We start from the raw sequence: 22,037 nt of genomic DNA on the forward strand, positions 1-22,037 counted from the left end.
AATGGCTGGGTTGGTGCCCACCCGGTAGGAACTCTATGTTCTCTCCCTACACATGACCTGGCTATGGGGTGGGCACCGGGGCCACGCAGGTGTCTGCCAGAGGTGCTGGAAATCTCCACCCTGGGCTGCAAGGCCCTGAGAATTCCCACGGATGGGAAACTTGGGACCCGAGAAGGGAACAGCCGTCAACACCACGCAGTGGTCAAGGGTCAGGAATCCCAGCCAGTGCCGGACATCAGGACTGAAGCTCTTGTCCCCAGGGACAAGCTTCACCTCCACCACTCTGCCAGCAGGGGACAGCTGCCAGGAAGCTGCCTACAACGTCCTCCGCCCCCACCCAGCACCTTCCAGAGGCCCCTGCTGTGCTGCTCTTCACAGGGCCCAAAGGGTCTGGGGTCTCCCAGACTGTGAGGGGCTTGAACCCCAGGGACCCTTGAGAGCGCTTCCCTTAGCCTCCTGACTTGAGTCTTCCCATCCATCCAATGGGGTGGGATCCCCACGGCTCTGCCACTGATTCCCAACACCTGGCCCGGCTGTCCTGAGATGCCCGGAGCTGCCCCAGAAGCCCTGCCCATCAGAGCTTAGGTTTCTCCTCCTCTGCAGGAGGGGTGAGGACCGAGGGCTCCCTACCTCACAGACTTGGAACGGAGCCCCTCCGACATGCGGAAGGGGTGTTGGGAAATCTGCAAGTGGGCCGACAGGCATCATAGGGAGAATGGAAGGAGAATGGACACCTGTGTCCTTGCGGGGAGGGGACTTGGGGCCTGTCTCTGCCAGGCGTGGAGTGAGGGACTGTGCGTCAGAGACAAGAGGGGAGCTACCACTTCCCCAGCAAGCCTCTACACTCAGGGCCCCCAATTTCCTGCTCAGTGCTTCCTCCCCCTTGCTGGCCCTGCACAAGGCAGAGAGGTGGCTGTCTGTCCTGGTCGGCCACGCCCCTAAGCTGGGCCAGTCCCTGCATCTGCTCAGACACTGAGGCATCACGGAATGCTGGCTCTGGGCTAGGAACCAGGAACCTCATGATCTGGATGTATTCAAGGAGGTGGGGACAAGGCCATTGCAAGACTTGGACAAATGACACCCATCTTCCTAACTACAAGTCTACATGGGCCCTAGACCTCTGAGACCATCACGGGAGGGGTCTGACCCTGCCGGATGAAGATGGGGCCTGCCGAGCTACGCTAGCCCCTGCGGTCAGGTGGCCCCGGAACAGATCCAGCCACATCCAGCGACCACAGCTGACTCCCAGGCTCTCCCCCTTCCCTGGCAGAGCTTGAGCCTGGCCAAGGGCTGGCCCTGCTGCCCCACCCTGCCCTCCCCACCCCCCAAGGGAGAAGGTACTCACTGATGGGGGCGTGTAAGGCCACGTGCTCCTGGTAGGGCGTGTAGTATTTGTACTGCTTCCCGCAAAATTCACAGGTGTAATTCCCAGTTTCTGTCCAAGGAGGAGAGGACGTGTGAGAATGGGCACCCGGCCCCACCCAGAAACATCAGCATCCCCACCCAACTCCTCCTCCTTTTGGGACCACCAGCTGGAATCCACTCTAACTCTGGAGTCAGAAGGCCTGGGTTCAAATCCCAGCTCAGCCATTTTGAGCTGTGTACCCTCAGATAAGTCTCCAAACCCCTCTCTGTGCCTCACTTTTCCTAACTGTAAAATGGAGTTAGTGGTAGGCCACCTTATAGGATTGCTGTGAGGATTAAATGTGTCTGTCAAGTGCTTAGAACAGTACCTGGCACATGCTGTCCTCCTCCATGGCTCCACCCAAGTCCACCCCGGCCGTGACCCCAGCTGGCCTCCAATGTCACTCTCTCCACCAGTCCTCTGTAAGCCCTGCCCTCTGCAGGGGCCACACCCAGGGTCCCGCCTCTCGGGGGACCTTCCCTGTCCCCAGGCACCCCCCTCCCACGGGCAGCAAGGTCAGTTCTTCCTCTCAGGCCCCACTAGACTTTATCTTTACCTCTCTTTTGGCTTTGCCTAACTTCTTTCTTCTTAAAAATGTCTGATGTAATATTGTTCACTGGGGGAAAATTATAAAATACTGATAAATACAAGCACAAATTTTTAAAAATAAAGAGAAATTTCAATCACCTGTAATCCCCAAACAGAGAGCCTCTACCCCCTGGAAGCAGAGAGGAACCTGTCCTCTGGCCCCCGACCCCACCCTGCACTCTGCTCCTCTGGGGCATGCTTCTCTCTTGATATCATTTGTCTGGCTCCTGTGGCCTTGAATTAGCCGGCCCTGATCAATATCCTCTTTGTAACCTAGTGTATTCAATCGACAATCCTTTGTGGACATCTTGCCCAGTCAATAAGTATCGATCTCTGCAGCCGTTATTGGCTGCACGGCTCCCACGGGACTTTGGAATTCGCTGAGCCAGTCCCCTCCACCAAGGGACATTTAAAGCGTTTCAAAAAAATTTCCCCCTTATTTAAAAACAAACAAAAAAAACCCCAAAACAAAAAATGCTGTGACCACATCCTTACAGAAAGTTTTGCACATTGGCTTGTTAGTTTTGCAAGTGATTGCAAAATACAGGTCACGACACAGAATCTCCCTATGTTATTTCCTCAGGGTGTATTACAAGAGGTGGGGAAAGGGTTTGCATTTTTAAGGCTCTGGGTAAGCACAGCACCCCCACACCACCCAGAAGGCACGAGAAGGACTGTTTCTGTACTCTGCAGCTGGCGCTGGGTATGGTCCTCTGCCTGCATCTGGCAGATCGAGCAGGGAGAACTCTACTGCACGACTGGCGTATTTTCCATTTCTTTGATTTCTAACAAGATTGATTATTTTCATGTTTAATTAACTACAGTTTTTCTTTTGTGAATTTCCTCTCTCATTTATGGCCAGTGCTTCGATAGGTCTATCTGCCTTTTTTTTTTAAATCAATAAACTCTGTAGGTTATGGATATCAACATTTTGTTATATATGTTACAAGTCTTTTTTCTTAACTGGTTTCTTGGTCTGTTTTTAGTTTTTTTCCACTCCCAGTATAGAGAGATTCAGAATTTTTGTTAAATAATCTCTGTAACTGACTCATGAACGCTGGCAAAGACATGTATTTTACCTGCTGTTTATGGGCTTCAAAGTAATCAACTGTATTCATTCTATTATTCAAATCTTACATAATCTTGTTTGTCTAGTTGCTCTTGCAAAGATAAAATGTGGTGATAAATCCTCCCATTTCATTGCATTTCTAAATTTACTATGTATATTTAGACACAATGTTATTTGATACATAAGGGTTACGGGATAAAAATCTTCATGATGAACTGTATCATGTGTATCCTTCATGAACATGAAACCATCTTCTAATACAGGTCCTCCAAGTGCAGCCTCTGGACTAGCAATGTCAGCACTCCTGGGAACCTCATAAATGCCAATTCTCCCTACTTGCCCCCGAGATCCACTGAAAGAAAATTCTAGGTGTGGAGCCAACTGATGTGTGTTGGAACAAGAATATTCCAATGCATGGGGAAGTTGAAGAATTGCTGCTTTAACATTTGAACTGTTTTATTAGCCTGGCGTTAATGTCAGCTTCTTGGTAATTTGTTGGTTTCTGCTACCTATTTGTCTGCATGCACCTACAGACCCGGTCCTTGCACTTTGACTGACTGGACTGTGCTAAGTGCCAACACAAAATCCTAAGCCAAAACAGGCACGATTCCTGTCTTCCAGGAGTTTTGGTCAGGAAGCTGAGACGGAAAAACCAAGTAGCCACACAAACAAATTTAAAACTGCAACATGACAGATGCTCTAAGGAAACCTACAAAGTGCTGCGAAAACCCACGAGGGGGGTTTAAATCTCTTTAAGGATGCAGGAAATGGCACCTCGGAAAGAGCATGGCTCAGGGTAAAAGATAAGGAATCAACCACGTATATCTCTAATAAACTGTTAGTAATTGGATTATTTTAGATTAACCTGACAATTTTTGGCTTCTAAAAGAGGAGATGATGCCATTTGCTTTTACTGCTCTCGTTGATTTGGTTTTACAAACTGAGCATCCCTAATCCAGAAATCCGAAATGCTCCAAGATCTGAAACTCGAGTGCTGACCAGATGCCACAAATAGAAAATTCCACATCACAAAACTTTGGGTCGTGCACCAAATTATTTAAAATATTTTATAAGATCACCTTCAGCCTATATGCGTAAGGTGGTTAGGAAACAAAAAATGACTGATGTTTAGGCGTGGGCCCCATCCCAAGGTATGTCATTAAGTAGATGCAGATATTGCAAAGTCAGGGGAAAAAATATCCCAAATCCAAAACACTTCTGGTCCCAAGCATTGCAATAATGACCCTTGTCATCTTTTCTCCTTTTCATGCACTTTCTGGTTTGTTCCGTTGGTTTCCAGGTGTTTGGTCTGTGAACTCCATGCTTTGCTTTAAGATTCCATTATTTTCCATAGACTTTTTAAGGTATATCTCTCTAATTGTCAATTGGCAGGTGGAAAGTTAGATTTTAAGTCTGTCCTCACACAGAAATACAGTTTAACTCGGGGGCTTCTCAACTTGGGCTCACTTACACATCACCTGGAAAGACTCTTACACAGGTCACGGGGCTCCACTGAGATTCGGATCTCAGGAATCCGTGTTAGGACCTAAGAATCCGTCTTAAAGCAAGCTTCCAGTGTGGTATTCCTCGCTGAGCAGGAAAGGTTCAGCCTACTTTACTGCATCCCTGCTCCTCTCTCACCAGTTACAAAATCGAGCCCTTACCCGTGCTCTACGGCTTAGCTCCCCGGAACAGAGTTTCGAATAATTTTTTTAAGAAACGGTATGTTTCTGAGCCCTTGCTTTTTTATGTACTAATCATAATTGATTAAAAAATTCTCAGATTAATCCTCTCCCCCTTTTAAAACACATCTCTTCTCTTTCAGCACTTCATGCTGCACGGGTCTGAGACAAGTGTACCTTGCCTTCGTATGTAGGTGACTGGCTTCCCCACGCCTGGATGCCGGCGGGGCATTTCCCTTTATAGCTGTTTTATTTAGGTAAAGGGCTCTACATTGACTCCACCTGACCCATGATGAGCAATTGGTAAATCTGCACATCCAGGTCTTCCTGCGCCTGAGCGACATTTTCTTTTATTAGATCTCAGAGTGCCGCCTCCGCCCCAGTGGTGTCCCTCCACCAGCTACCTGGATGGTCCCCTGCTGTCTGTATTCATCACGTGTTCCTTGTTACCCTCAGAATTTAACTATGTCCCTCTCCAGTTCCATTTCTTCAGGCTGATTCTGCCCTGGACACCCTGGCGAGCTGACACCCACCCAACATCCTCCTAAACAGTGGGGGTTTGCACTCTGATCTGACTGTCCTGCTGGCCAGGACCCTCCTCCTCTCACACCTTCCTCTTGCCCTTTTGCTTCTCTACCCTACAACTTGAGGCTCCTTTTTTTTTTTTCCTGCTACGGGCAGAACTGTGTCCCTCCTGTTGGGGTCAGATGAGGTTTTGAGGTGGGGAAGAAGCTCCAGATGTCCATTGGGACCTCTGGTCCTTCTTCTCTGCCCTGTGACGACACAGGGAAAAGCAGGCCATCTGCAAACCAGGAGGAGAGGGAGCCCGGTCACGCTGGCACCCTGACCTTGGACTTCCAGCCTCCAGAACCGTGAGAAATGAACTTCTGTGACGCCACCAGGTCTAGGTCTGGTCTTCTGTTATGGCAGCCCAAGTGGCTAAGATAGGTCACGCTTCCTTATACTTGACTGAAGACATCAAAATTTTTTCATTTAGGTTTTGTGGAAGATCACTTTGAGAGAGACGCTCCTCCTTGGAGTCTCCTAAATTCTTTCTCTAGTGATGTGGGGTCCCACGCTTGCTTGTTTTCCAAGTGACTCTTCCTTATCCAGGCATAAAGGTGATGTAAGCCAGAAACGAATCCCACTTTACTGTTTTAATAGGCAACATGAACACACTGTCCAATCCTTCCTCTTCCCGTGATCACAGTGGTGACTCTCGGGTCTGCAGCTGAAGGGCGAGGTGACATCCACCCAACGCCCTCCTAATTAAGCACGCGGCTGTCTCACTGCTCAGCCAGTGCCACAGGGAAGGCATGCTTGCTGCCAGGGTTGCTCCTCTCCCCTGGACCTGCAGAGCATCACCTGGGGTAGCCAGGGTCTTCAGAATGCCCCGGGCCTCCACTGGAGCCCGTGCCCTCTGCTCAGCTGTTTCTAGGTCCTGTGGCACGGGCACAGAAGCTGCAGAAGCTCTAGAAACAACACTCCTCTCCCAAGGAGGGTTCTGAGTGGCAGCAGGCGTCTGTCTCGCTCCATCACACAGAGCTGGCAGCTGGACCCAGTCTGATCGACCTGATGCAACTCCACACTCCTAATAACCTGTGCTAATTCCTCCCAGGTCCTAGCACGGGTTGTCTATCAGATACTTCCAGAAACACAGAACGAGTTTCCTCTTGCTTTGCATCTTCCTGGGGTTAACAGGTCCCGCTGATCTAATGCTTCCCGAGTAGGTATCAAGGACTGGGCTAATTCCCTTACTCATATCATCCCACCTAATCCCCAGGACAATCCTGGAAGGAGAGTCTTATTGTTATCACACCACGTTAGCTTAAAGAGACTGAAGGTCACACAGATTAAAAAACTCGCGGGACATCACACAGCTGGCAAATGGAGAGCATCTCTCAGTAACATGCCTCGTTTATCACCCCCAGCCCAAGCCAGGTGTGGGGCTGGACATTCTGTGTACACAACAGCCCTGGAGAACAGGTCAAATTTACAGGCGAGTCAAGGGACACTCAGAGGGGTAGGCACCCAAGGAAGGTGACACCAGCATCCATACCCAGGCCTGAGTCAAAGCCTGTCTTCAAAATAATGATGCCACAGCTGGAAGGGTGGGGCTTTGGGGACACAGTGGACAGTTGGGAGAGCATGGCACGCTGCCTCTGTCCTCATTCTGACATGGACGTCCGTCCTACCCACTGACTATGCTGGGAACCTGTATGGTTCAGATCTGTGTTTCCTCTGGGACGTCTGACTTCCAGCCGCCCCGTCCACCAAGGGTTCACTATGCATGTGGCGGGCACTGTGCCATCCACTCTGCAGACATTATCTCCTCTGCAGTTTCCTAAATGCTTTAAGAAGAAAACCGAGAACCATCCTCTTACCAGGAACAACAAGCCTCTGGGGGACCCAGCCTTCGCTGGGCTGCACCGGGCTCCCTCTGGGGGGCAAGCTGATGTTGGTGCTATGGCTCCTTTGATTTCTACCCACCTGGATTCCATCACCCCCTTGTTCTTTGTTTTGCAAATGCTCTTGGACACATCTCCCCAGGCTGGCCACCAGTCCCCTCCGATCCCTCCTCCTCCTAGAAGCCACACTGGTCTTCCTGAAATGCAAACCTGGTCAAATTCCTCCCCACTTGGCAAAGGCTCTGCTCACTCCTGTGAGGAGGAACTCAGGGTGCCACCCTCTGCCCCAAGAGCCCTGAGACCTGAGCTCCTCACCAATTCTCCTTTCCTTTCTCAGAACCAGCGCCCCCTCCTGCCTTTGAGTGTGATGTGAGAGCTCATTCCCCACCCTGTCCCCAACCTGGATTCCCAAGGCTGGACTCCCCGGGCTCCCAGGCTCCTCTCTGGGTTGGGATTCTCTGCCTGGTTAACTACTTGTCTACTGCCCCTACCCTGACCCCCGTGTGAGTTACACATCTGTTCTGCTCACTGCTGTGTCCCCACAATGCTCAAGTCTAAGTTTGCTGGAAACAGGTCACAGGGGTGACTCCTGCCCTCAAGGGGGTTTATGGGAGTGGGACGGAGTGTCTGCAGGCAGCCGCCCGCACAGCCTCATCCACAGCTAAGCCCCTTCAAGTGACTAAGCTACCGTCTGAGCACCAACTATGTACCAGGCACTGTGCTGACAAGCAGCTTCTGTCCGTGATCTCATTTAATCCCCCAACAAGCCTGCAGGAGTGTCGTCCTCACCCACAGGAGGGGAGGCCGAGGTGCAGGATGGCTCAGACTGCGAGGACAACCGAGAGGTGGGTGGGAGAGCCCTGGCTCAGCCCGGGGCCTGGCCACCTGCACTGCCCTGACCTTGACCCTTTGCTGTCCCCAGCTCATGGAGAACTAATGTCCTGGGACTGCCCAGCCCAAGTGGTGACAGGTGGGCACTGTGGCTGCAGGGTGAGATGCCACCGCTCCAGTGACGGGCTGCAGCCCTGCCTCCCTCAGCCAGCCCCGCCCAGCCCCGGCCCCAGAGTCCCGCATACTTGGCCCAATTTTCTGGAATGGCTCTGGGGGCTCCTCCTTCACTTCATCAGTGGCCACAACACCTTGGTCGAAGGGGTCTGTGGGAGAACACACAGTCCTTAGCACCCTCGTCGTCCAGGTCTCGGGAGCCCAGAAGGGGACAGGGAAGGCAGGCAGCCACCAACGACTTACCTGCCCGATTCTCGGGGGCCCCTTCCACACTGAACACTGTGCCAGGGCAGGAGGCAGCAGCCACAGAGGGAAGGAAGCAGACGAGAGCCCTGTTAGTCCCTGCCCGTCACTGCCTCTGTCCACTGTCCCCTGCCCCCAGCCTCAGTTCAGGGGTTGCCCTTGGGGCCAGGAGTGCTTCCTGAGCCAGTGTGGAAGGCCAGAGAGCACTCAGTGCCACCCCCCCTCCACTCCAGGCCAGACCTGGAACGCTTCTGGATCCACAGGGCTGGGGTTGGGGTGTTAGGGGTCCTCTGTCCCCTCCATGGGGAGGGCATGTCCCCAGGACAGCCTGCGCCTCCAGCTCCCTCCTTACCCCAGCAGGTGCCCACCCCCTGGGGCCTGCAGATGCTTTCTGCCTGGACCTGTTTTTGGGTCATCTATGTGCACTCAAGGGCCAGAGCAGGAGCAAAGGGGAAGAGACACGGAGGAGAAGAGAAACCGAGCCGCGGCTGAGACAGGCCGCAGGCGGGACCGGAGTGGGAGGCCCCAGGTGCTCTCCAGGTCCACTACCGGTTCTCCAGGATTCTTCAGACTCTACAAATTAACTACCTAAATTTATTGTTCTAATTTCAAGCTCCATAATCTAAGATGCTAAAATGTCATCATTCACTTTTAAAAATTGGTTTAATTTCAGTAGAGCATGCAAATGCTCAATATAAAACAGAAAAATGACACGATATGAAATTTCAACATTCGACTGATTTTTGACCTGTAAAGACGGCGATTTCACTTGGCTTCACCTAACAGGAGCATATGCGGACAATGATGGGGACACTCTCTCCCCCAGGATCCTCCACAGTGGCTCACCCCCCTTGTGGTTCTGACTGCTGCCTGACCTTCCTTTGGGTGAGAGGAGGGTGTGGGCAGGGCTCACCATCCACGGCGTGCAGGTCCCGGTGCTCCTGGAAGCAGCTGTAGTACTTGTACTTCTTCCCGCAGATGTCACACGTGTACCTGAAGTTGTCTGCGAGGGCAGGAAAGACATGTGTTGGCCAGGGCTTCCGTCACCTGGGCTGGGGTTTCTGGCCAGTGCATCTGCCTCTGGAACCAAAGCTGGACGGCAGTTTGGGGAATCCACTCCAGAGCATCTGGGCCTTGGCACTGCGGCCTCTTCTGAACCTGGGAGGGCCGTGGCCCAGCCTGGACATGGCTCAACAGAGCCCCTCCCATGTGCACCTCAGGGCCACTCAGTGCCCCGCCCCCAGGCCAGACCTGGAACGCTTCTGGATCCACCGGGCTGGGGCTGGGGTGTTGGGGGTCTTCTGTGGAGGTGACCAGGGAGCCTGGAAACGACTCCCAGAGCCACCCTCTGTGGGCTCCTAACAGGTTTCACCTCCCGACACAGAAGTTATGTGAATGTAACAATCACATGAATGGGGTGAGCACGTGCAAGGAGCCAGCCTTTCCCTGTGCTCCCTCGGTTAGTCTTTGCAACAGAGGAAGAAAGCAGTCTCCCGTTTCTGCTGGAGGAAACTGAGGTCCAGAGGAGACCGACCCAAGGTCCACAGCTAGGAGTGTAGGTGGCTTCAGAGCTGGGGCCCAGTGACCCTCACTGGCTGGTGTCCATGGCCTGCACGACACCCCAGAATCTGGGCTGGACCTAGTGACCTGCCTATAGAATGCAGTGCAAGAGCCTCTGATGAGACTGAGGCCCCGGGGCCAGCAGCTGGGGAAGGAGAGAATCCTGCTCATGACCACAGGAATGTGCTCTCCCTGCTGGTCGAGCCTCCAGATGAAACCTGGTAAAGCCCAGAATGCAGCCCCGTAAGAAAGAGCACCAGAACCAAAGCTCAAACTCCCGGCCAAAGAAACTGGGAGACAACTGGGCCTAAGCAGACGCCAGGGCTGCAAAGATGAGCTGGTGCTTGTTGCTTTCAGTTATTAAGTTTTAGGGACATCTGCTACACAGAGGACCACACAGGCCCGAGTCTGGATGACGCCCAGGTCTACCTAAAGTCTGAGCTACACTCCCACGGGATGGATGATACCCTCCCTCTGCTGGCAACACCCACGTCTGCAGTAGCACAGATCTCAGGAGGCCCATCCATCCCATCTCCTTGGGGACCCCGGGCAACGAGCAGTCCCACAGCTTGCTCATGGCTGCCTGGACGGTGGGGAGAGCCAGGATTCAAACGCTCACTCAACTCCAAGGCTGAGTTGGGGCACATGGCCCCTTCTCTGCCTAGATAAGCTGTTCCTTGTCCCTGAACTGAGGCACTTCCCTCTTGACCTGCTCCAGCTCCTCAGCATTCCAACACAGGACCTGATGAGATCCTCATCCCAAGGCTGCACTACCCAGCAGTGCTGTGGAAGGCTTCTGACCCCCTTTTACCTGAACTGAGGGTCACAGATGACGCTGGCATCTCCCCTCCAGCCTCCACCCGTACCCCGCCCACAGCACTGGCAGACTCCCACAGGGCCTTAGCAGACACCAGGGCCGCAGAGATGAGCTGGCACCTAAGCCAGGGGCCTGCAGCCTCGGCACCTGTAGGTGTTCTGAGGATGGTGGGTACCAGAATCTTCCAAGGGGTGGTGGTGGGGTATGGGGCGGTACTGAGAGATGCACTGTTTCCCGGGACCGTTCCCAGGCTGGTGAGTCCAGGATTCCAAGCCTGATTCAGGCTTCACTCACTTTCGGAGGCCAGCAATCCAGCTTAGGGAGCAACCTCCCCTGTCGCCTCCCATCTGGACCTTAAATCCAGTTTGCCCATCCCACCTGCACTCACTGGTGGACACCTGGGAACAGAGATGGAGTAGCTGAGGGGGCCTATTCCAGAAAGGCCTCCACCCAGAAATCCCTCTCAGGCCCAGTGCTGGCCGCCCTCCACGACTGGCTGGCCCCCTTCCCTCGTCTGCCCAGAAACTCTCCTGCCAGTGGCTGCCCCCGTCGCCACAGCCACACTGGCCCCTCCTGTAAAATATGGGCTCCCAGCTTTCTGCACTGAGAGGTGCCCAGAAAGCCCTGTCCAGTCCCACACTATCACGTTTCCCCAACATGGAGGGGGACCTCACTCCCAACTCCTAATGGCGGGTGGATTAGGGCAAGAGTTCTTCCCAAAGACGACACAATGGTTTTTTGTTAGTGAAACCACATTTTCAGAGCTCCCAGGGAGCCTGGCATCTCAGGACAGGCCCTGCAAATCCATGTGGGAGGCCAGCTCCAGGCTGAGGCCACCTGAGCTCAATCCCACCTGACCAGGCCCCTCGTCCCTGTGCCTCACCTGCAAAATGGGAATGGCGCTAATCCCTTCCTCCCCAGAGTGGTGATAAGGAATACACGAGCACCGTGCCCGACAGCCTGACCAACCGGGGGTATGTTACCCAATGCTGCTTCACAAAGAGAATGAATGTGACAGCAGCAACGTGGGGCCAACTGCCACCTTGTCAGGGGAGGCAGTGAGTGGATGTCTCTACGCCTCCTGGACTAGGAAGTGTGGGACCTGGAGTCCAGGCCACATCCACTACTCCCAAGGCGCAGGACTTGTGCTCCTGAGGACTCGTGTCCTCACCTGGAAACAGGGCAGGATGGACGTGCTATTCTCTGCAGGACCCTTTCGGCTCCAAGACCCCATGGTGAGGCCCCTCCCAGGAGGCTGGTGTGGGAGCTGACCAAGGACTCTGAGCAGCACTGTGGGCCTGGGTCATGGCGCCCTGAACCATAAGCCTTGACCACCAGTGGGCCCGAGTGCTGCAGAAGCTAGCCAGCACACAGTGGAGGTGATGCTGGAGGCCAGGGCCCAGAACAGGTGAGGCCCAGAATGGCTGAGGAAGGACAAACGGGGAAGCTTAAATATGTGGTGAGCATGGGAGATCCATGGGAAAAGAAGGGAGCCACGGAGGGAGGCAGGAGTCAGGCCCGGCTAGGGGAGGGCTGGGCTGGGCCTCCACCCAGCTCCAGGTATCCAGCCAACCTGCCTGTCGAGTGCAGAGGAATCCAGAGTGGATGGGCCGAGCCTCAGAGACCTGCTGTTAGGACCCAGCCCCTCCAGGGCCCTCCTTGAGCCCTGCGTGCCTCAGACCACCTCCGCCAGCTTTGTTTGGGTTTATTTAGGTTTTGGTAATGTTGACTTTTATGTTGCTGTAATAAACATGAGGAACGGGGATGGGCACACTATGGGACCCAGGCCAGGTCCTGCCTTGTCCCCTGGTTAAGGACTCAGCTGCAGACCGTCCCTGACAGAGTTCCTGCTACAAAGGCAGGGCTGAGTGTCTGTGTGGAGACGCTGGGCCTCTGCGGCCTGAGCTGCTCAGCACCTGGCCCTCTCCAGAAAGTCATCCTGACCCCCGCTGCAGGACAGTGCATGGATCGTAAGCAAACATGGTCACTCCTGCGTGGCTGGCCTCTGGCTCAGAGGCCGAGGACCACCACCTCCCCACCCCACCGGTGGTCCCTCTCTTGACTCAACCAGCTCCGCTGTCCCCCGTGGCTCTGCTTTCTGTGGCCTCAGCCTCTTCTCTGCCCGGCCTCTCCTACTCCATGCCACTGCATGGCAGCAGGGGAACATGCTGGCTGATCACTCAGCCAGCCCCGGGCATCTGGGTGGCCTCTGGTTTGGAGCTGTTAGTGCACCAAGAATATGCTACTTTACATCTTTGATGAACATGCGCAGACATTTCTTTTTCTTTTTTTTTTTTTTTCAGTTGTTGATAGACCTTTATTTTATTCACTTATTGATATGCGGTGCTGGGAATCACACCCAGTGCCTCACACAGGCCAGGTAAGTGCTCTATCGCTGAGCCCCAGCCCAGCCCAGCCCAGACACTGCCTTTGGATATTCACTTAAGGGAGGAACTGCAGGCTCTGGAAGCTCAGTGAGGGGTGAACACCCCAGTCTACACCCAGCTGGTTGGCTGCTGACCAGACCCACAGGGTGTGGGGCAGGCAGAAGCCCAAGTGGGTCTGAGCCTGCGTAGCAAAGCAAATGTCAAGGCCCCATGTGGCCCCAGGTGCTGGGATATGGCACCTTGGGGCAAAGACCAATAAGCAATTATGACCACGGCTGCTGTGCTCACGAGAAACCCCAGAACAGCATTTCTCCAAGGTCAGCTCCACCACCCCAGACACATAAGTCAGTGACCAAAGAACCTGGGACGCTCCAGGTGGCCTGGGCTGCTTCTGTCCAGGCACCTTGTCCACATGCTTGCTCATCCAATTACAGCTCAAGGATTCCCAAAGTTATTTGGCCAGAGAACCCCTCATGGACAGAACACCTGTTAACCTCCCCAGAACGGAGCTGCCAGGACCCCCTCTGGCTTCTCTGAGGCACCAAGTTCTGTCTCCATATAAGGACCCTCTGGCTCCAGAGGCTGGACCCCTGCTATGTGTGTCTCAGAAGCAAATTTGGGGGCGCCCTGAGGGATGAAGTGAACAGCCCCCTCTTCCTCCCACAGCCCAACCACGAGGAGCGGGGTACTCACTGCTTTGGGAGGCTCCCTCCCCTGAGGTGGCTTCGGTGTCTGTGGGAGAGAGTGAGAGTGGGAAGGAGGTGAGCTGGGAGAAGGCCACGGGGACAGTGAGGGGAGGTGGAGCAGCTGGCAGAGAGGGGCCCGGAGCACTGTGCTGCGGCCTTCTGTGACCCCGACACCAACCAGCCCTGAGTCTGCAGCTTGCTCCCCGCTGCCAGGCTCGGGGCGGGCAGGTGCCGCCCTCCTGGCCCTCAGCTTCAGAATGGGCAGCAGCCACTGGCCCACTCCTCGCTGTCACCAGAACACACAGAAGGACACGAGCACCTGCCCTGCAGGGTGGCCGACAGCACACAGAGCTGAGCGTCCCGGGAGGCACGAAGCCCAGGTGGAGGGGCAGGGAGCCCTGGAGGCAGAGGCTGGGCGGCCTGCCCTGCGGTGCCCCTCGGCTCATGTGTACCCCACACTAAGGAGGCCTCGCTCAGCGCCTTGGCCTTCCCCCATGGCAGAAAGAAAAGCCAGAGCTGGAAAAGCTGGGAGCTCTCTGGGGACACCCATGGAACCCAAGTGGGAAAGTGGGCAGAGAACAGACAGGGGTGGCCTGGGACCCGCTCACCTCGGTGCGCCCGCACGTGGGTCTGGAAGCAGTTGTAATACTTGTACTTCTTGCCACAGATCCCACACTCGTAGGACCCTGGAAAACAGAAGAGGAGAGAGGGGACCCGTCAGCCGCCCTGCAATCCACAGGGGCCCAGGACCCGTGGGTGATGCCACCAGGCACTGCTAACTGTGTCTCAGGGCAGGGAAGTTTCCTAGCAAGCAAAGAGGGGCATGGACCAGCAGAGATGGCCCCGGGTCCTTGCCCGGGTTTGTCTCCAGCTTTGTGCGTGACCTTGGGGAAGGTGCCACCATTTCTGGGCCTCAGCTTCCCAATCGGAAAGACAGAGAGGAGGCATCCTGGGCTCCCTCTGCCGACACCTGGGGAGGAAGGTGCAGGGGAATGTGGGGTGCTCTGAGAGGAGTAACTGCACCTCCAGGAAATCCTTCCCCAAATGCATCTGGTCGTTTCCGGCTACCCCTTTTCCAGGATGGGAGAGAGGTTAAGAGGACAGACTTCAAAATTAGGAGGTGCCTCAGTCCTTGTCCCTCCTCTGCCTTTTGCCAGCAGCAGCATCTTGTTTTGGGGGGTACCGGGGACTGAACTCGGGGGCACTCAGCCACTGAGCCACATCCTTAGCCCTATTTGTATTTTATTTAGAGACAGGGTCTCTCTCACTGAGTTGCTTAGTGCTTCGCTGTTGCTGAGGCTAGCTTTGAACTCGTGATCCTCCTGCCTCAGCCTCCTGAGCTGCAGGATTACAGGCATGCGCCACGGCACCTGGCTAACAGCAGCATCTCAATCCCTCAGGTACATCAAGCTCTTTCTGTTCATTGCAGACCTCCGGGGGCTCTGCACTGCCCCAGGGCAGATCTTGGGCCCTGCCACAGATCTGCTTGGCAAGGAGAGCACCCCACACCTGCAGAGGAATGACAGTGCACCCTCAAACTCAGAGACTAACATGGTGCAAACGCCTGACTCCGGTCCCCAGTGGGCCTTCCTCCAGGAGCAGACGGACTGAAATAGCTGAACTCCCCAGAGAGCGCTTCAGATAGGTGAAGCTTCAGATAGATGGCGTGGGGTTTAGGTCCATGGCAGGAAGGCAGGCAGAGCCCATGGGACACAGCCTGGCAGGGCCCCTAGGAGCAGAGACTCTGACCCTCCCCTCCCCACCCACCAGGCCCTCACGCAGGCTAGATGTCGCCTGCGCCCAGACCCTGCTCTTCCCAATCCAACAGCCAGGGAGCACCTCCGGGCACAGAGGCCCTGGACCAGTCTCGGTGCTCTAGAAAGGCTGGGGCAGGACTAGGAATCTGCCTTTTCCAAAAAGGTCCCAGGGGATTCTGGTGCCCCGTAGCCAGGTATGGGGACACTGGCTTTAGACAAGGCCTGGGACGGAGCTCAGCCTCATAATTCCAGCTGTGCCTCAGTTTCCTCGCTGGAAAACCAGGGAATGCAAGAGGTCAAGGTCAAGACTGAATCAGCGTGAACTGTGCTCTCATCCCAACCCCGGACATCTGCTGAGGCACCAACCACCACTCTTTGCCGTGCCTGGAAGCTAAGGCTCTGTCCCTGGATGTGGGCTCGAGGAGTCAGAGTCAGCAGGAGAACGCTGGGTGGTCAGTGTGACTGCTGGCTCGGCACTGGCACCCCTCGGCTGCCTGACCTCACACACATCCCTTCACCTGCCTGAGCCTCGATTTTCCCACCTATAAAAGGATTACGCTTTCCACTCCTGATCGCCACTCCCCGCGAGTGAGGTCAGTCCCGTGAGCCAGCGCACAGAGGTGGCAGTGAGGAAGATAGGCCGGCGCCAGCGCTACTACTGTGGATCCTCCAGGGCGACTGTCATCCTAAGGCCCATGTGGGACCCTGTAGTCTGTCATTTAAAGGTCTGCATTTGTATTCCCTGTCACATGGGAAAACAGACCAACACATGGAGGGCCAAGTTCACACTGCATGGCTCTCTGTATTTAGCCCTGTGATTGGCACACAGTGAGGGTGCCATAAATTCTTGGTGTCTTGCTGCTGTACTCATCTGTCACCAAGTGACAATGACCCTGACTCTTCTGGCCGCCACTACCCCTCTTCAACAGTTTCTGCCAATTCCCCTTCAACTGAGCAAGGATTTATTGAGCATGTGCAACAGGCCAGGCACTGAGGCCCCACCAGCGAGCAAGACATGATCTCTGCCCTCCCTCTAATGGGGAGCAGACAGGTCACCAGGCCCGGAGACAAATGGGACCTGCTGTGTACCAGGCACAGTGCTAAAGCCTCGCCTGCCATGGACTTCAGAGAGGAATCCTGAGGTGTGGTCATCCCTGCCTTGTCAGGGGCTCCCCGTGACTGGTTCATGGTGAGTCGGGTCCTGGGGCATGGAGGTAGAACCCAGCCCAGCTGCCGTGAGGGGCGGAGTCCATGGGGTCAATACAAGCCACACCCCCTGGCTTCACAGGATTCTCCCCTTTCCCCTGGAGAGAGCCCCAGGCACAGGCAGCCTTGCTCCAAGGCCTGGCCCCATCCAGGGAGTCCAGGCTGCTCCTGGGCCTTGTCCATGGGCATGCAGCTTCGTGCTCCGGCAGGATGGGCCTGCCCTCGGGTTCCCATCTGTGGAGGGCGCCAGGTGGACAGAGGTGGGGTGAGACGGGGAAGAGCTCACTGGAGCAGCTGCCCCAGGTGCGGCGCTGTGAGCCAATCTGGGTTCAAACATCAGGGGAGCCTCGGGCAGGCCTTGGGATGAGCCACACTTCAGGATTCCTCTCTGCAACATTGTGCCCACAGAACAGGGGGACCGTAACACTGTGGTCCTTATCGCAGTACACAGCAGGCATCTGATAAAGGATAGCTGCTGTTATCATCGGCATTTACAGTTTTTCCTTTGGCGTTCAACTTCCTGAATGCTTCCCAAGAAGCAGGATCGCGGCCAAGGGACTGTGAGGAAAGACCTCCCGGTGTGGCCGGTCCCCGGGTCGGACTGAGAAGTCCTGTAGTGAAGGACACCACTGCTGCTTAACCCAGCGTCTCCCAGACACCTGTGGCCACGGGGCCCTCTTGTCCCTGCCTTTTTCACAGGATTGTGACTCAAAGGAAGTGCTGAGGGAGGGGTCCCGCTTCACAGAACCCCGGATTTCCAAACGCTCCACCCTCCCTCTGCCAGCCACTGTTTCTGGAGCCCCAGAGCAGATAGGTGCTCTCGAGGTGACGCTCACAAGGTGACAGGGTGTTGTGGATGGTCCCTGTGCCTGAGCCACTGCAGGCCTGCTTCCACAGGGACTGCAGCTGGTGGCTACTCAGTCACTGCCACCTCATGCTGACCTGGATCAGGCCCTGTCCCTCGTCCATCACGTACCCGGTGTACATCTCAACGCTTGGTCAAAAATCCAGGTCCCTGAATACCGGCCTCGCACAGATCCGCAGCGGGGGCTGGCTTCGGGCGCTTTTCCATCTGAATTGCATAAGAAATCAGAAAGAGCCCTCAATGCGGGAGAATGCCAGGGAGTTGGGGAGGGGCGGGTCAGCTGGGGGGGCACAGGGCCTGATCCTGATGGCCTGTCCCCTGCACCATCAGGGCTTTAGAATCCTCGGCGCATGTCGGGATGAGGGGCCACCTCCTCACTCATGAATTCCTACTGCCAGGCAGCCCCTGTGGGGTCCCCCCGCGCCCCTTCAGGGTTCTGTTTCTGTTCTTCACACCTGAATAACTCAAGCTTCCTTCAAGATACAAAGAACTCACACTACCAAGGAGGCCAGAAACGGCAGGAAGCAGCAGCCCAAGATAAACCCCCCTCAAGTTTTTTGTGTGTGGTATACAACAGGCACTCAATAAATGATAGCTTCTATTACCATCAGCCTTTCCAACTTTTTGGGTGTGTGTGTGTGGTGGGGGGGGACTCAACTTCCTGAATGCCTCCCAGGAAAACAAGGAGCATGTTTTTCTCTATATCCTGGCGCATCACACGATCATAACTCAAGTTTCTGCCCCCAAACCTTCCAGTAAGATGACCTTCCATGGAGATGTGCCCCATGGGCACTGTGCCTGTGTCCCCTGGCCACTATCACCCCCAGGCTAGTGCAGGGAGCACCACAGGAGCTTCTCTTTGCTCTCTGCTCAGTCCCCTGCCCTGCTGATGCCCTGCTGTGCGTCCTCCTGGTCCTCTGGTCCCCAGCTGCTCCTGTCCCTTCCTGAACCTCAGCAGTTACCATCACCACCCACCTGCTCAGTGCCAGGCTCTGCAGTTATGTACGGCAATCGTCCAGTTCACAAGGGCAGCAGGTGGCCCCGGGGTCCCAGCCCAGGGCTGCTGCCTAGCTCAGGTCATCCTCATGACCCCAACAGGTAAGTGATCACCATCCCCATTTTTCAGTGGAGAGAAGCGAGGACCAAAGGGGCGACCTGCCAGAGGTGGCTGGACCTGCCACGCCACCAGCTTCTCTGGGACAGCGCCTTGTGCTTCTGAGCAGTGGCCACTGACAGCCCCGCGGGCCTCGCCTCCCTTCTCCCTCTCCCCCCTTCTCCCTCTCCCAAGCCCGCTATCCCACAGGTGAGCGCATGGTCCTAGAGGTTCATCAGCCAATGGCAGGCGAGAAAATGGGCTCAAGGCCAGCCTTCAGGCTCCAGAGCCCTGGGTGCCAGGTCACTTCCTGGATGCCGAGTGAGCCGTGTTCTGGCCAGTCGCAGAGCTCCCTGTGGCTCTGCAGGGCAGCAGAGCCCCCGTCGTGTCTGGTGCAGCCACAGGGCTCCCCAGAGCACCCCACTCAGTGTCCTGGCTCAGCTCCAGGATGGCAGGCAGGACTCACCAGCACAGGAGCCCAACCTTGTGCCCTCCCGTCTGTCTTGCGCTGCAAGGAGTCCCCAGTCCCCAGCCTGCAAGACGAATCCTTGTCAACGCTCCTACCTGCACCTGCCGGAGCACCTGGCAGAGGCCTAGAGCACCCGAGGCAGCCTGGCCAGGTGTGTGGGGAGAAGTGGGCGGGGCCTACAGGGGAGGCGGGTGGTAACCCTCAGCTCCCATCGGGGCACACAGTTAACTCTAGGGAAACTGGACACCTTTCAGAAGAGAGAAAATACAGCAAGACAGAAACCAAGGCCGATGAGAGAAGGTCACAGGTCAAGTGCTCAGGGGATCCCCGACCTCTTGGTCCCAAGGCACCACGGGAGCTGGCCCAGGGTTTGCCTGAGGACAGGGGTGCTTCAAGAGGACAAGTGGACAGTGGGCTTCTGATCTTTCTGGGGCTTGGCCTCACAATGAATGCCCTCTGAAGCAGGGTCTTCCAAGAGGGGACACAGATCCTGGGGGGTTGTGGCAGCTGTCCAGGGGACACTAGTTTTAAGTCAATTCTCCGGACATCAACTTCCAAACAGACTCTTTCCTAAAATCAATGCACCGGGGCTGGTAGCAGGTGGAGGCCCACGCACTGGTCCCCCCCACACCCTCCTCTCACCCTTCTCCCCCTTAAAACCAAAGGGCATCCTTTCCCCACCCTAATCCTGCCACAGTGCCTCCCCGGGGAAAGCCTCAGGGCTCCAAGCACAGAGAAGACCCGGAATACTAGGGTTTGGAAGGTGACTGGATCTAATGACTGGGGACAATTCCATTTTGAATCCAATTCTCTGCTTTCACCCCCAATAAAGAAGGATCTAATAGAGCTGCTAGCGAAGAGACCGTTAAAATCCCGTCAGATCACAGACCCCTGCGTGATTTTTGGCATACATCTTAGAAGAAGTTCAAAGAACAGAGTGACATTGCTGAGTGACACCACCGACAGAGCGCCAGCCATCGCCAGCTCCTGATTTACACAGTCGAGCTTCCTAAGCACTTCGCCCTGCGAACACCAAAGACCAGGAATAAGACGAAGGCTGTCTTGTCTCATCCCAGCAACAAGAAATAGGAATTTGCAGATACAGGAGCCAAATGAGGAAGCAAGCAAGCCCCAGCCATTCCATCGGGAAGTGTGCTTTCGATAATTTTTTACTTTTACATTTGCTATTTATCTAAATTTGCTTTTGACGAATTGCATGCTAATAACAACTCAATCTGAAAAAAAATTGTGCTTTAAAATGCAGGGCTTTATGATCTCAGGGATTTTTTTTTTTTCCAGAAATTTCTACTTCAATTTATGTACCTCTTGTTGTGGTGGATGAGTGTGAAACAGTGATCAATAAAAGACTTTGAAGCATAAAAAATATATTACATTAGGATAAAACCCCGGGGGGAAGTGGACTGGAAATAAGAGTTCAAGGAGAAAAAGGAAAGATATAAAATACTTGGCTGTTAAAGATGAGCTTGCTCTTATGTTTTTTAAGTGACGATGGCGGATATTCAAATAGCAATGCTGTTTCACGGATTCCCTTGGATACATTTAAAAGAGAGGTTCACAGCTTTATTTCCAAAGTGCCACCCTTTTTGAAATACAGTATTCCAGAAACCGTATCCTTTGCAATTACTTAAACTTTGGATAAAAACATTAGATGTCAACTCAAAAATGTGAAAGAACAAACACACTGCGTCTCAACAGTCTTTTAGGAGGGAACAAAAAAATGTGTGACCCACTGGCTTTTTAGTTTTTATCATTCCCGGGTCACCCCCAAGGTGTCAAAGTCCTGATGCCTGCATCTGGCTTGCTTTCGGCTCTCCCTGAAGCCCTTTTCATGTCTACCACTCCTCTCTGCCCTAAGGTTCCCTCTGGAAAGACAGGCAGACATTACCCCACCCACCGACACTCAGGAGCTTAGGAACTCCCGTTCCTGGTCCCCTGGCTTGTCCATGAACCCTCGGCATGTGAGGCCGTCCCCTGACGTGCAGTCCAGGAACCCTTTCCAACAGGGATCCTCCAACAGGTCCCTTCCCACTCGAGACCACCAGATGGAGAGTCGTTGCAGAGACCAGACAGGCCTGGAGGGCAGCCAGGACCCCTTCTTTCCGCGTGGCGCTGCAAAGGGCTGCGCGCTGGTTCTGGCAGGCTTGGGCGCGAAGCCCTGCCAACAACCCATTGAAACAGGACACTAGCTGTCAGCTGGCTCTGCAAAGCAGGACCTGGCACCTCCACCGCCTGAGCTTGTCACAGGCCGAAACCCACGTGGCCGCGCCTGAGTGGCTGTCAAGCTCTCTGCTGCTCCTCCCAGAGCCCAGCCCAGCTGCCACCTCGGGACTGAGGCTCCCTCCTCGTCTGCGCCCCCTCCCTGGGGGCTCAGAACTTGCCTAGAAACCCTGCAGATTCCTGACCCCCGACTCCATTCCTAGAGCCCACCCAGTGACCCCCCTCCTCACCCATCTCCCTTACACACTTATATCGGGGTACCAAACAGTTCCTCAGTCACCATGTCCTTCTTGTTACTGAACTGAAATCGCCTCCTGGTGACGTCCCTGTGCTGTCTGGGCCCACCCAGAACATGTCTGCTCCATCTCCCCTTCTCCCCTCCCCGGACACCGCCCTCCTCAGGGCACACTGTCCCCACCTCCTCCGCACAGTTAACTCTCTGGAATAACCTGGCTGGTCCTTCATGAGAAGTGGGGCCCAGCTGAGCTGGATGGCTGGCTCCCTCTGTGGGCCCCTGCCCCACACCAGAAAGCCCAGACCCCTGGTCTCCATGCACCTG

At 55.0% G+C, this 22,037-nt stretch overlaps 1 protein-coding gene across 19 annotated transcripts in view; it reads right to left on the reverse strand.

Moving 5' to 3' along the window:
* Positions 1-22,037, reverse strand: part of Znf618 (zinc finger protein 618) — a 161,643-nt gene that overhangs the window by 31,813 nt on the left and 107,793 nt on the right. For 10 of the 19 annotated variants that reach the window (XM_048783152.1, XM_048783150.1, XM_048783151.1 and 7 more), the window contains exons 4-11: positions 17,790-17,885; positions 14,459-14,536; positions 13,858-13,896; positions 9,314-9,403; positions 8,401-8,436; positions 8,229-8,306; positions 1,962-2,021; positions 1,346-1,435 (exon numbers count right to left, since the gene is read on the reverse strand). In XM_048783152.1, the coding sequence (XP_048639109.1) occupies positions 1,346-1,435; positions 1,962-2,021; positions 8,229-8,306; positions 8,401-8,436; positions 9,314-9,403; positions 13,858-13,896; positions 14,459-14,536; positions 17,790-17,885 (567 nt within the window). The remainder of the gene's footprint in view (positions 1-1,345; positions 1,436-1,961; positions 2,022-8,228; positions 8,307-8,400; positions 8,437-9,313; positions 9,404-13,857; positions 13,897-14,458; positions 14,537-17,789; positions 17,886-22,037) is intronic. The other 9 variants (XM_048783154.1, XM_048783153.1, XM_048783143.1 and 6 more) reach the window with 3 other exon arrangements.

Source organism: Marmota marmota, unplaced genomic scaffold (assembly GCF_001458135.2).
Source record: "Marmota marmota marmota unplaced genomic scaffold, marMar, whole genome shotgun sequence".
NCBI lineage: Eukaryota > Metazoa > Chordata > Mammalia > Rodentia > Sciuridae > Marmota > Marmota marmota.